At 41.7% G+C, this 14,182-nt stretch overlaps 1 protein-coding gene across 6 annotated transcripts in view; it reads left to right on the top strand.

Annotated features, from left to right (window-relative positions):
• Positions 1-14,182, top strand: part of GPM6B (glycoprotein M6B) — a 106,981-nt gene that overhangs the window by 65,192 nt on the left and 27,607 nt on the right. For 2 of the 6 annotated variants that reach the window (XM_058044898.1, XM_058044903.1), the window contains exon 1: positions 9,320-9,612. The exons of 2 other annotated variants lie outside the window; for them this stretch is intronic. In XM_058044898.1, coding sequence (XP_057900881.1) covers positions 9,552-9,612 — 61 coding nt within the window. In that variant the 5' untranslated portion in view covers positions 9,320-9,551. Of the gene's footprint in view, positions 1-9,310; positions 9,613-14,182 lie in introns of those variants that run through there. 2 more of the 6 variants (XM_058044900.1, XM_058044901.1) reach the window with 2 other exon arrangements.

The raw sequence follows: 14,182 nt of genomic DNA, 5'->3' as shown, positions 1-14,182 counted from the left end.
TGCTGATGCGTGCAGGGCAGTGCCGCCGAGCTCCCTCTGTAAAGGGACGCCTTCAGCTCGGGAAATGGGGGATGCTGCAACTGGCAAGAGTTTTTTCTTTTCAGTTATGCAGCAGAAGGGAGTCTGTGAAAAGCTGCTTAGTCTGTTACCATATCTATATGGTTATGTTTGAGGTTGAAATAAATGCATTCATCAGTGTTTGGTATGTCTGTTTGAGGTTGAAATAAATGCATTCATCAGTGTTCGGTATGTATTAAAGATCTTTAAATACTGACTGATATGTATAAAAGCCTAGAGTTTGGGATTTTTTCCCTTCTCTCTTAAAGTTGTGAAAAGGTCTTTAAATGATGGGGTTTGTCCCAGGACCCTGTTGGTCCAGAACTAGGGAGACGCTCAGTTTACTCAGGAATACATTTTCTGTCTTCCTTTAAACACGTGTGTGTTGTTTTATTGTAGAGAATTTGGGCTTTAGTGAAATTGACGACCTGATAATGTTGCTATGATATTTGCTTGGAAACAGTTTGAAGTGGCAGTGAAAAATCAGTTATAGCTTGTTTGGTTCTATAAACCTGCAGTGTACTAATGGCAAATTAAACTAGGAAAATGGGCTTTTGATTGTGTTTGCAATCTGGTGATGTTCTGTCTGCAGTAGAATATGTACTGCACTTGAACACACAATTAGTTTCTAAGACCATGGGTGGAAGTAAGTGCTTACAAATACTCTTAAAGCTGTGGCTGGTCAGTTTCTTCCCGGTGCTAGTAAACTTGTGAACAAGCAGTTTGGACTGGGCGATTTTGGCTAAGCATGAGAAACTATGGTCTTTTTCTGCAACTTGTGGGCAAGTCTGTGAGCTGCAATGTCCCATGTTGAGCAACATGCCTTTGGTCACATCCATCTACACTTGACATAGCAGTTTCTTTCTACATAGTGTCCTTCTTCTGTTCTTCAGCAGAAAAAACCTTAGTCAGAGCCTTAGAGCCTTGGGTGTTGTTTCTTGATAAAAGTCTTGGGCTTTTATCTTGATTTAATTTTAGGGATTTTTTTTTTTTCAATATATAAATCCCTTCTCCCTTTCCCTGGTTCCTTAGCTCCTTTCTTTTCCTCTCCAAATGGTGCAGAAAGGTGGAGCAGATAATTGCACTTCAGGAATCAGGAGTAGTGAGATATATGGAAATATATGGAAGATGTGTCTGTAGTACTACAGAAATCAAAAATGCCAAGGGCATTTTCAATAACTAATGTGAGTGTCTCCAGAGGAAGCACACAAAGCATATGTTTAGTGTTTACACCTGGGAAGCTGAGGGTGCAAGAGAAATGGTTACAAATGTGCTGAAAACCAGAGAGTAGAAATAAAACGGGATGGGGATGATGGAAGGAACAGATAAAGAAAAGGCGATGCTGGATGAATTTCACTTTGAGTCATGACAAAGTGCAGAAATTATGTCTTTCAGCTGTTTAAAACAAGTGAATGTCACGTTTGGAAAGAAGCAGAAATGGGGATGTAACTAGGCATTGCTCAAAAGAGAGTCTGGGCAGTTTTCAGGCAGCAGGAACAGGGGCCATTTCAGAGGCTGGGACCCTGCTCCTTCTGCACTGGCTGCAGTGGGGCCCGGGCCATTGTGCAAGCCCTCCTTTGTGCCAAGCCTCAAAACCTGCTGGGCCACAGAATGGCTCTTCTCATCAAACATTGAAAGGCTCCAAGCTTGAGACACTTAGAAAATTAGACAAGACAAAGTGTTGGAAATATATACTCTAGGGAATAATCCTGCCCTGGCAAGGGATTTTACTTGACAGCCTATCTGGGAACCCAGGCTGAAAGCTGTTACTTTGTCCTTAACTCACCCTATAGCACTTTTGTCTCCGAGCTCACTTTGTATGCAGGATCACCCACTGCTGAGGTTCGGCAGAAATTGAGGCGTGACATGATCCAGACGGAGCTCCAACCACACTCGTTGTTAGCAGGTTAAGTCATTCCTTGTTTACAAAGGTAGAGGGGTGGAGGTTTTTTCTTAATTGTGCCTAGCTCCCTGAGTGCACACTTAGCTTTCTGTGGGCTCAAGAAAGACCTGTAGAACACTTGAGCGGCGTTGTTTGCTGTTCACAGCGGCGCTCTCAAAGGCTTTGCAAAGTGCAAAAGAACCACTGCTTTCGACATGACTGGGATCCCAATCGCTGCAGCTGGAGAGAGGGGACTGGAAAAGCTAGACTGGAGAAGTTGCTTGGCACATATTTAGTCGATGAGTTAATTGGACACTCTCAACGTGGGACTTGTTAATGTCCTGCTGCTTTCCTAATGAGGATATCTGCTGTTGCAAAGAATACAGTGATTAATTGGGGACCGTTTCGTTAGTGTCTTAACTGAGGATTTCATGACTTGTGTCTTATGTGTGAACAGAGACCACATTTGCAATTCAACAGGCAGTCCAGCACTGCATGACAGAACTGAACTGGTCCAGGATCTTTCCAAAGTATAGTTGAATTACACTAGAATGAGAATTTTCTATCTTGGGGAAACAGCTACAGTCGTCGTGACTTACAAGGTGCTGAAACCTCAGTGAATTTCAGTACCTCATACCAATCATTATTGTGATGTTTTCTTTTATCTCAACATTTTGACTTTTGAGTTCAGTGGGCTTTTCAAAAAGTTGTTGCACAACTGCCCAACAATCCATGAGCTGCTCTAGGAGCAATGTATGGCAGAGCCTGGGGCCGGTGGTGCTGGTTTTCCAGCCTGGGATACTGAGATAAAATGGTAACAGTGCTCCCAAGGTGTGCTTAGCTGTGCTGCAAACTCCAGTCTGATCTTGGCTAACTTGGTTCCTGGCCCTGAAACCTTGAGCTGCAGGAATCTGTAGCAGTCTGTACACTGTGCATTCACTATCAAACTGAATACCTATTGCATGACTCTGTAAATTAGTGTGCATTCCCCACAGCTGTTCCAATGGTGCTCATATGGTTTACTGTTCAATAAAAATACATATATAATTGTATGCATTTTCTTCATATACATATGAATATGCAAACATGCGTGTTTTCTGCATGTGTACATAAACACACATATCTACATCTGTGGTTTATGCATGGACTCCTTTGTGACATTCTAGGAGGATTCTTCATCCTTGTCCTTCCCCATGTACCCCCAGCAGTGTGAGGTACCCTTCTATAATGAGTGCCCCTGGTTTCTTTTTGGGGAGCTGTAGGCTTTTGCACTTCTTTTTATTTCCCTGCTTTTTTCCATGCTTTGTGAAAAGACTGGACTGAAGCCAAGACTGAATAACAAAACGAGCACTGAATAGATGAGAGATTGTAGGTGGGATGCTGAAGTCTATGCGAAGAGTGGGAGGGCAATTTTGAAAATCAGAACTGGATGTAAAGTTAACAGAGAATTGTCTGAGTAAATGTGACTTTGTGGAGTAAAAGGCTAAGTTTGTGTCAAGGCTGAACTCAGTGATGTTTATTTATAGACAGAAAAAAAGAAATCAACAGGTAGCCTCCCAATGCCAGGCCTGTGTCAAGCTCTTGTGTTTTGAGATGGAACAGCTGTATTAACAGGAGTATATTGTAATGATACCTTTGCTGCCTTCTAAATTGCTGGCAGAAATAGCTCTTCTACAAGTACAAGAGGCACTTCTACTTGAGTGCTGGCAAGTGTGACATAAATATCTAGGATGCTATTTCAGTATGTCCAAGTATTCAGAAGCTCCAGTTAGTTTCCTGAGATGGCAGTAAGCTTTGACAACAGTATTGGAGGAGAGGGTTCACAGCAAAAGCTAAGTATGTTGGATTGTCTTCAAAGTGCAGAATTCAACAAAGACGAAAGGCTTGAGCATATTTTTTTTCCTGCTGGACTACAAGGCAAAGGCGTGATAGCTGAGAATTTTCCTTCAGTTGTGATGGACAGAGGGAGCAAACAAAGGTGGTTATGTGTGCCAAAGTCAAAATGTAGCCCTTAAAATTCTGGAGGAGCATTTGAAGCACTGTTGAAGGCTGCATGTACTAGTCATATATGTGAGGATCTTGCCACTGATGAACAGAAAAATTTATGGAGATTGGCCAACTCAAAGGCTTGTTTTGCTGCTTCATTGTAAAGTTAAAGCATTTGAAACTCGCCATGCAGTGCACTTATGAAAACTATGCCATAAAATTGTGGAGCTGGAGTAGAAGCTGAGGACAGCCACTGGAGCTGGAGCTCTGAACACTTGCCTAATGAAAGTTCCTCCTGGGGGAGATGCTAGGAAGTCTTTGCTTTCATTTTCTGTATTTCCATGTTCTTTCTACTGTAGTCTAAATGGGCTCTAGTTTGATACCATATTTTTTTCTGGCTTGCCAAAAGGATGGTGCTTCTCCAGGCAGCCTCACAGGAGAGGGATGCAAGAGGTGATATTGGTTCCAGCTTAGTTTCAAATGTACCCTATTTGTTTTCATTTTTTTGCCTTTCCTTGGAAGTCTTTGGGATGGTTGAGAGTCCTGTATTTTGTCTGTCAAGAGTTTTGAATTATTTTCCCCAGATTTTTCTTTTTTAAATACAAGTTTCTAAAATCCAGGAAAATGTTACCAAGGCCCTTAGATTAGATAAATAAAATCCATCACTTTTAAAAATTATTTCCTTCTGTGCTGTTGACTGCCTTTCATAAGTGGAAGTGGAGCTCCCACCTGCTTAAGAAGACATCAACTTTTTCTTTCATTTTGACTTTCATTATAGTTCTTAAGGCTTTTTTCTTTGGTAGACTTAACATCTCTACAGCTATCTTTGAGACTAGAACTTGATGAGACCTAACTATGGAAAAGCCATGCAGAACCATCTGCTCACTTTCTAAGGGACTTGTTTTTTCCTTTTGTGTTCCAACTAAATGTTAGCTGTTGGTGTATGTTCTGGGTCTGGGCTGTTTATTACCTTTGATTCTCAGCCGTGGCTGTAACTGTAGTGGTCCAGCTGGAAACAGGCAGGCTGGACAGAGAGCTGTACGTACCCCAACAAGTGAGTGACATCTCCTTTGCCTGCTGCTTGTCACCAGGCATTTAGCTTGGCAGCAGTCATTGACATCTTCATGAGGCTTTGTTAAGGGAGTCACAGCACTGGCATCTTCACGCTGTTAAGGTTTGCTTACCCTCCTGGACTTAGCTCCATTGGTTAACTCAGTGATTTTCTTTGGCTGCAGAGATAACTACTATCCATGCTTAAGCCTTTATTTTTGCTCTTTCTAACAGAAATTTGAGACTGAGACCCCTAAGTGCAGTGCAGACTCATGTCTGTGTTTTATACTGTAGTATAAGTGCAGAGATTTTCCACTGTTATTTGCTAATTTGTATTCCATTTTCCCAGTAACCTAGTATATCTGAAAGAATGAACCCCAGTTTTTAAGTTTTTGTAAGGTACTTGCAAGATCTATGACTGCTGCACAACTGAAAACTTGTCATGCTTTGATTTTATCCGCATGGAAAGTTTGCCTGCTTTTGCATAAGCATTTGGATTGGGTTTTATAAGCAAGTCTTTGGTAACTGGTTTAAAGCTGAACCTGAGCAATTACATTGCACCAAGTGGCTTCACGTGTATTTGTTCTTTCTCTTAAATATTAAAAAAAAGTATTCTACAAGTCATCTTTAAAATTAGTTGTTTGGACTATGTGTCAGTCTTGTTTGAAGGACAGTCTCTGTATTTTAACTTCTGAGTCTTGGATCTCATAGATAATCTCAAATTGCTCTTCAGCTATGTGAGAACACTCTTTATTACAGCTCTGTGAAGCCTTTGTAGAAATGGCAAGTGTGTATTCATCTCCTGAAAGCTTGTGAAGAATTTGCTGTAGCTTATGGTAGAGCTTCTCAGCCTGCAGGAATGTAAACTAGATTCAGTGACATTAAAGATAGATGTTCAAAAGAAACTGGCACATGAACAGAATAGGGATTCTAATGCATTTTTAAACTTCTGCAATTGTGCTATTTTAATTGACTGAGCAAAAAGATTAAATGTGTGGTTTGGGTTTTTTTTTAATACCTAGATAAAATAGATTTAAGTCTTTTTTTAAAACAGTTTTGCAGTAAATGTGACTTGGTCTGCAGTGCCTTCACATATTTTCCTCCACTGCTATTCATCCTGAGGTTTGGCAGTAGGCTCAGAGCTGTGCTTTAGCAGCAGAAACCCTTGCTGCTCAGCCCCTCTCCTCATTTTCACTTTTATCTTGTTCTGCAAAAACAAAATGCTGGGCTGAACTTCTCAAATGTAACTAGCTGCCTGCCCTGTTGCTGGTTATCTAAATCAGCTTGGTCTGTACAAGCAGGTTTTTACTGAATATCAGTCTTAAAAGTTTTGGGTTTTAAAGATTTTTTTCCCTTTGTGGCTTAATCTTGTGCTGTGTTGTCATAGGCATAAACTTGATGTCTCCCAGTCTCATCACATGTTATGACAAGGATGTATCTGTTTAAGGGAGGGAACATTGAATGAGACAACTTACTGGCTGAGATTAATGCTTGAAGCACAAGATCATCACCCATGTTAGCACTGGAGGAAATAGTATAGTTTGTTTTATTTGCTGTATTTATCAATGATGGTGTAAAAGTTTGAAAATCTAGAAATTACTTAGGATGATAAGTGCTTAAAACCTGTCATACATTGGAGCAATCCAGAAAATAGTAACAAGGGAGGGGAGAGAATTTTACGCTCATATATCACTTGGAGCTTTTAGAGGATTATTTACTTGGTAGTATTAATGCTTTTGAATAGTTGGGCTTGATGATTTTTGAAGTGCTCAGTTCAGGTTCTTGTGAACTTGATTCTGGTATTGTGCACGGATTTTTCATTGCCTGTTTGGGGAAGGGGTTATTCTGGGGAAACAGTTGAGGAAATAGTCTCCCAGCCTGTTAGTTTTGAGTTTCTGAAACATCACAAACTCTGAAGTCCTGAGCCTGCCTAAAATTCTGCTCACCAGTAGGAAAGTGTGCAGCTGTTTGAAGGAGTAGATCTCACTGGTAAAGAGGGGAGGGTTACAGTCATGGGCTTCCTGCAGGGACAGTCTGTAACCATAGGTTATGTCTAATGTGTTTTCTGTTTAAATAAAGGAAATTCCAGATTATGTTTGTATTTTCTGTGTGTTTATACTGATAAGTGCATTGATACTGCACCACTTCAATTAGGTTATGAACAGGCCTTTTGTAACTTAGGATAGTCTGAAGGGGGGTTTCAGCCTTTTAAAGTTTTAGACCTTTCAGTCTAAAAGCAAAGATCATTAAGAAAGAGAGATCTAGACTGTGACAGAAGTACCAACTGCACAATGAGGCGTTCCAAAAAGACAATTTTATGTCAGAAGCAATCAAGTGCTTTGACCAATTACTAAAATTTTTGTGACTTTCAGCAAGGAGACTGTATTTGGTATGGAGTTTCAGTCTTACTGATGTTAAATGGGGAAAAGCCCCACTCTTCGTAGAACCTTTTCTTTGTGTAATCCTTATACCAACAACTTTTAGTAATGGTTAAAAGAATACAGCAAACACGTCAGCCATGCTTTCACCTTTTGGCTGATTGTTTCAGGGAGTGTGTTTGCAGTGCATGGTCTTGCTGGGGAGGGATTTCAGTCTGTGTGTGGACTGCTGTCTTGGCACTGGAGAGGAAGGTGGGGGAAGTATGCCTTGCCACCTGGGTTGAGGTCTCTACTGTGCCTACTGATTTGATTACTTTCAGGAACCCAACCCCTCGTCCCACATTGGCTCCTGAGGATACTGCATGCCATCTACAAATTACTGCCATCATCCTGCTTACACAGAGGTCTGCTGCAGTGGGAGCTTCAACAGCAGACTGTTCCTGGACTCCAAGGAAGCATTTTAGGCAAATGCTGGGCATCAAGATTTATGCTGTGATACAAAACCTTAGGATATGACCAAGACCTCCTGGCAGCTGTGCTGAAGCCTGAACTCTGAGCAGTAATGCCCAAAGCAAAGTAACAGCTGTGTTGGTTGTGGTGAGAGAGGAGGGTTTGTGCACTAATTTCTTGAAAGAGATGAGAACCTTCTCTAATGGTTGGGTCTGAGGGCTTTTGTGCTTTTCACTTGACATCTAGAAATAAAAATGCACAGCAAAATTGTGGGTTGTAGTATCTTCAACTAGAAGAGACTAAATTGCATCTACAAATCTTTGGACTGCTTCCCTCTTCCCACTCTCCTGTTTGAATTTGTTATAGGGAACATGCAGGGTGTAGGTTTTGACATTCTCAGCATTTGCTGAATCTGCTGTGAGTCTTTGCAGGCTGCAGAACTGGCTGCAATGGCTGGACCACAAAGGCCATTACTCCACACTTGCTCCACCATCCTACACACACAAAGGGTGCCTTGGGGCACTTGTGCCCTGTGCCGTGCATTGCACTGTAAGGCATTGAGACAAGCAAAGTGACAGGCAAGGTTAATTAGCCCCAGTGCAGCTTTAAATGTGTCAGTTGTCCTGGGTTTTGGGAGGGGAACAATACCCCTGTGTGGTGTCGCCCTGCTCTGTGGCTCCCCAGCACAAGAGTGGGCTGGGGACACCTAAAGTGACCTCATGCAGTGCAGTGCTGGCATGTTTGAGTTTGTTGCTCCCAAGTGCAGCTTATTTGATCATGTTGCAGTCTGTCTGGATTTGGGGAGTGATCAAACGTGCTGAACAGCAACTCTGTGCTCGCTCCCAAGCATGGCTTTAGGTCTCTAGTGGCAGACCTCCTTTTAAAGCCCAAGTTGTGTTTTCTTAAACATTTTATCCTTTAGAGTGTTGCACGTGCATTTTAGCTCACTTGAACTAGCTTCCTGTCTCCTTGCTTGGATATTTTTTCTTCTTTTTTTCCCCCCCATTGTGCTCACGAGTCAAACAAAGAATTAAAATTTTCCATGTACGTACATATATATGCCCGCTTTTGCTTTTATGCTTCTCTCGCACAGTCTTTTACCGTGGGTGAGCGGATCTCTCAGCAAAGAAAGCAAACAGAGAGAGCAGACCCATCACCCCCCACACCCCTTGAAAGAGCAGAGGGCATGTGGAATAAATCAAAATGCAAAGCATAATAACAAGGTCCCATGGGAAAGGGAGCCGTGTGATTGTGTGCCGGCGTGCACTCCCCTTGGAGACGGCGGCCGGGGGGCTCACCTCACGGCGGCCGGGGGCTCCTTTCTTTCTGCCTCGCATCTCCCCTCCCGGTGTCACCGAGCCATTCACCGCCCGGAGAATTGATTAACGCTGGTTGGGAGACGGGAACGCGGGGCAGAGCGGAGGGCAGGAGGAAGGGGGCGCGATCGGGCGGTGCTGTCCCCGCGGTGTGGCACGGCGAGGCACAGGATGGCTATTTTATAGCTGGGGACCCTGGTGACGTATAGCTGAGCGAGCTGGCACAGCTCCTCGTGGACCAGTCAGCGGAGCGAAATTGAAGCTGACAAGACTTTTCTGGCATTTTGGAAAGGACTGTAATCTACTGTAGGGGAGAACAGAGCCGCTCAATCACCGCCGCTGTAAATAGGAGACGGAAGGGAGCGAGAAAGGAGGCGAAGAGAAAAAGTGCTTGCTGGGGGGGGAGGGGGGGCGGCATTTTTGGTGGATGGTATGAAGCCAGCCATGGAAACTGCAGCGGAGGAAAATGCAGAACAAAGCCAAGAGAAAAAAGGTACCCAGGGGTCTAACAATAGCCTGTTTAAATCTTTTCATTCAGGGGGCTTAAAGAGGTTCAGGCCAGTTTTGTCACTTTTTCAAATAGCTCTTAAACAATCATCACTGCGTCTTCGGGCTTTCAGCCGTCCTTTCCTGCATGGCTTGACAACAAATTAATAGAGCATCAACCTTTCTGTCTGCGTCTGTATTTGCTCTGAATCTGTCCTAACCCTACCCGAAATGATGCTTGCAAAAGAAGTCTCGTTATTGCTGCGTCTTTGACAGATTTTGGTAAATTTGGTTTACAGAGGTAGCGTGTGCCTGTGTGTTTGCATGTTGTTTTCGGAGCCGTGATCTGGTGTTTTCATCGAGACTAGCCATGTAGCGAGGCTTTGCAATGCAGTGTGGGAGACCTAGGTTATAGCAACATATAATAGATTATAATGTCACACAACCTTCGTGTAGTGAGTTCCATGCCAAATGCTACTCTTATTTTTAAAATTCCTTTTCTATGGTGTCATCTGGCAAATTTTACTTTGGTAGCTATCTGCCTGCACTATGATGAGGGAGAACAATGCAGTGAGTTTTGCAACATTAGATTTCAGGATGTGTTGATCACTGGGAATTGCTGCTTAATGGAGAGAACAATTCCATGGTAATGGTTCTGTTGTAGGGAGATGGCAGCGCTGAAAGAGAGGGGCTTCATCCATCCCAGCTTTACAGGTTGATTCTCTTTGGTCTGGAGTGCTGAACTTCAGAGCATAAATTCAACTCGCAAGGGATATTATCTTTCCGTGTTGTATAATTTGTGTCAAATAACCGTTCCTCTTCAGTGTAGCAGACTACTCTACAGATCATAGCAGTTTGTTGATTTTTTTTTACTGAATGGTACAACAGCAACAAAATTATTTAAATTTCCACTGTCTTTTTACTTGAGCCATAGTACATTTTTTAACCTGTTGTGTATCGTTTATGAGCAATCTGAGTATCTCATCTGAGTATCTCATAGGCTTAAGCAGCTGATAAACAACTAGTGCATTTCCCCAAGCAGAATTCTTTCATCGATTGTTAAGCAGTTCAGATATAAACATGATAAATCCCGGTAGTGTCCAGTAACAGATTTTGTTTTCCTGCTTTGAATCTGACTCCTGCTACACACTTCATATAAAACAAGCTTCAGTTTCAAGTAAATGAAATTTGTCAAGTGATTAGACATAGTACTACATAATCCCCTAGGGATTTCACAAAAGGAGGTCCACTGATGAGAGATTAAACTCCGAAAGCCATTAGTATATGTGGACAATAACCCACCTCACTGCAGATTTTGAGTAATTAATGTACAAAATGCCCTGAATAGATTGACTATAAAACCACCTTGAATTGATAGATCATTCTTCAAAAATTACAGCAATTCTTTCTTCTGATTGAGGAGCTTTTTTAAACCAATGGAATTCATGTTACAATGAACACTAAAGAAAGTTATCCGCATGCATTAGCAGCTGCGCAAAACAAAATGTGTTGCTGAGTGTGTTTATGATGAGTTTATGGCTTCCCTTTTGTTTTGGCAAGGATGAAAGAACAACATGTAGAACAGTAAATCTGCTTCCAAGTCAAGGAGGTTGATCTGTTGCTTTCATCAAATGCAAGCAGGGAGCCTCCTATCCCAATGTTACCACAATTTCTTATTTTTTTCTATGATAATTTTATACTTTGGATGTGTTACATAAGTATATGTATGTAACACTTGTAGGCTTTGTTCCTGCTGATTCTCTGATTCCTGAAAGTAGCATACGGTCTCTCACAGTATGCTCTGTATTTCTCTTCACTTAAATTCTCAATACGCTTCACAGCAAATTAAAATGCAGAAAGCTGAAAGTCCTACTCCTAATTTCTATAGCAAAACAAATACACCAGATCCCCTGCAAAGTTACTGCTGTGAAGTGATCATGGAGAAGACGTATTTGGTTTTGAGGGTCAGGTTTTCCAAAGTGCTAAATCTGTCGAGTCCAGTTGGGTTTTCAGATGGGCTCAGCAGGCATCACGTACCTCTCAAATGTCAGAATTTTTCAATAGGGGCTCTTTCACCAGCAGCTTCTGTGAAGGAAAATGGGCTTTTTCTCTGTGTAAAGAAACTCGCAGGAAAATGCTGCTGCTTTATTTTGGGGTACAGAACAGAAGATTTCATTTACTCTCTGGACCACATCTCTTACTTGTTATGGCTCACATGCTTACCAGTCTTGCAACATTTTCTTCCTCTTCCATCCCACCTGGACTTGGTAATGGCCATCCTTTATGAGATGCCCTAGATCAGTTATTTCAAGGCAACTGCCACAGCTTGAAGCAGCTGAAGTCCTATCACAGGGTCTTTTAACTCTTCCTTCTAGAAATTAATTGCAAAGCCTAAGCAGATAAACCACCATCTGAAGGGGTTTGGGAGATGCTGCTCTTGCTAGGACTGAGCAAGGGAAGATCATGAGCATTCTGCTTTGAGTACTCAAGTTCACAGTCAGTATGCTTTTCACTGCCAGGTTCTGGGAAAGTATCTGCATTTATCCAATAGTAAATCGTGATTTTAAGCTAAGAAGTATTTTCCCTTAGCCAGAATTTTAAACTGCCTGTTTCTGGGGTGTGTTTCCAATGCAAGGACCTCCTTGATGATGTGTTGCAATTTTGTGGAATAAATACTTGGAGGAAGTTGGGCTAGGACTATGTGCTGTCTGTGTACAGGTCTCCCAATATTGGGAGAACCCTGGAGAGCACTGCTGCTGGAGCCCTTGGCATGAGCAGTGAGGTCTGTTTTCAGTTTGAGCACCCAAAGCAATTGTATGTGAGCACTGGTGCCACACAGGTATTGGGTTGTGTTTCCCATCTCTGTGGCAAATGTGGACAGCCAGCTCTTTTGGACTGCAGTGTAGCTGAGACAATTTGCACAAGCTAATGTGCTTTATGAATAGTTACAGATTGATAAATGAAAATTGTTGAAGATTATTTAGACTTTTTAAATTTCCTAAACCGTATAGACCTAAACCATGCTATCTTTTAATAATTTTCATGAATCCCCCGCCTGATTCAGGCAGCAATACTACCCAGCTGATGGATTCAGTGTTTATCTGACATTTGTTTCTCTGCACCCAGATGAGTGGCTGCTGTCCCAGTTTTTTTAATTGGAATTGGAACAACCCTCATGTTGATGGAGATAAGAAATAAGTCAGCTTTATGCTGTGTATCAGCAGCCCTTATCAGAGGAAAACACCATGAAAGCTGAAGCAAAATGTTTAACAGATACTTTGCAGGGCTGCAGGACAGATTGGATGCATTTTATAGATGAAGGTTTACAAATTATTACAAATGACAGGGTTTATCTTGCAGGCATTAAATTAAATCAGAATGCGAGGACTGGGCAGGCAGATTTACTGAGGTGGAATAAATAAGAAAAACGAAATGCCGTTTTGCATCAGCAGTGAAGGATATAGATCCTGATACACATTAACAGAGACAAGAAGTTTCCCTTTTCATTTAACTGTGAGAAATACCACCAAGTTGCAAAATAAAATAAAAAAAAAATAAAAAGAAGAAAAAAAAGAATATAAACCCCAACTGTGGATGAGCATGGTGAATTCACCAATTACACATGGGATGGAAGAAAGCCCTGGTACTAGGGTTTAGGTTCCTTATGTGAATACATATGATGTTCAAATTGCCTATGCTCTGCTGAGGAATAATGAAGACCAGTTTGAGCAGCTGTACCAAAGGTCCCTTTTAATTGGCTCTTCCCTGCTTATGTTCTCTTGATAAAAGAAGACCTTGTGGTTAGTAATAGCTGTGAGCTCTATTATTTTTATAGTATATGAAGCCATATTTCAGCTTTTAAGCTCTAAATACACATGTATATACTAGTCCAAGATGGAAAGAAAATACTTTGCTTGTCTTACACTATTGCACACAGTTGTACAGTTGTGTTTAAATGAAGCTGTAAAGTGCAATGTGAGAAAGGAATGGATTGTCATGCAGTTTATTTCACTTTTAGTAAAGTTATTTTTACATAGTAAGCTTATGACATTTTGATGCATCACAGATGTATTTTTCATTCCAACAAATTGGAAAAAAAAAAAGTATTTTTTAAAAATATGTGTTATGACCATGAACCAAAATTTCCAGGGTACCCACCTAATGTAAGGCTCACACAGTGGTATCAGAGCTGTCAAGCCATTCAAAGGTATTTAGTATGCTGCATATTTCCCCCCATTTTAAGCAGTTGATTAGTGTTTCAGATCCACTGACAACAATAACTGCTGTAAGCATAAGTCCCTGAAGAATACGACTGTAGGAAGAGAGGTCCAGCCCTGGGAGAATCTGGGACACGCGATATTCTGGGGATAATAATTTGGCAGGCTTAGTGATTTAGGTTTTAATGAATAGGATTTGGTTTCTAAATAGGAGGGGGTTGAAAAATACTCAGAGCATGTACTCATACTGGTCTGAACAACCTCATGAAAGCAGAAAACCTAGACATATGTGCCATGGGATATGGTAACGGGGGTGGGGGAAACCCAGATGGCACTGGGTTATGTGTGCACAATGGATTT

The sequence above is a fragment of the Melospiza georgiana genome, chromosome 2, assembly GCF_028018845.1.
Source record: "Melospiza georgiana isolate bMelGeo1 chromosome 2, bMelGeo1.pri, whole genome shotgun sequence".
Classification (NCBI taxonomy): Eukaryota; Metazoa; Chordata; class Aves; order Passeriformes; family Passerellidae; genus Melospiza; species Melospiza georgiana.
The sequence above is the reverse complement of the archived record's forward strand: the minus strand, read 5'-3'. Positions and strand labels throughout refer to the sequence as shown.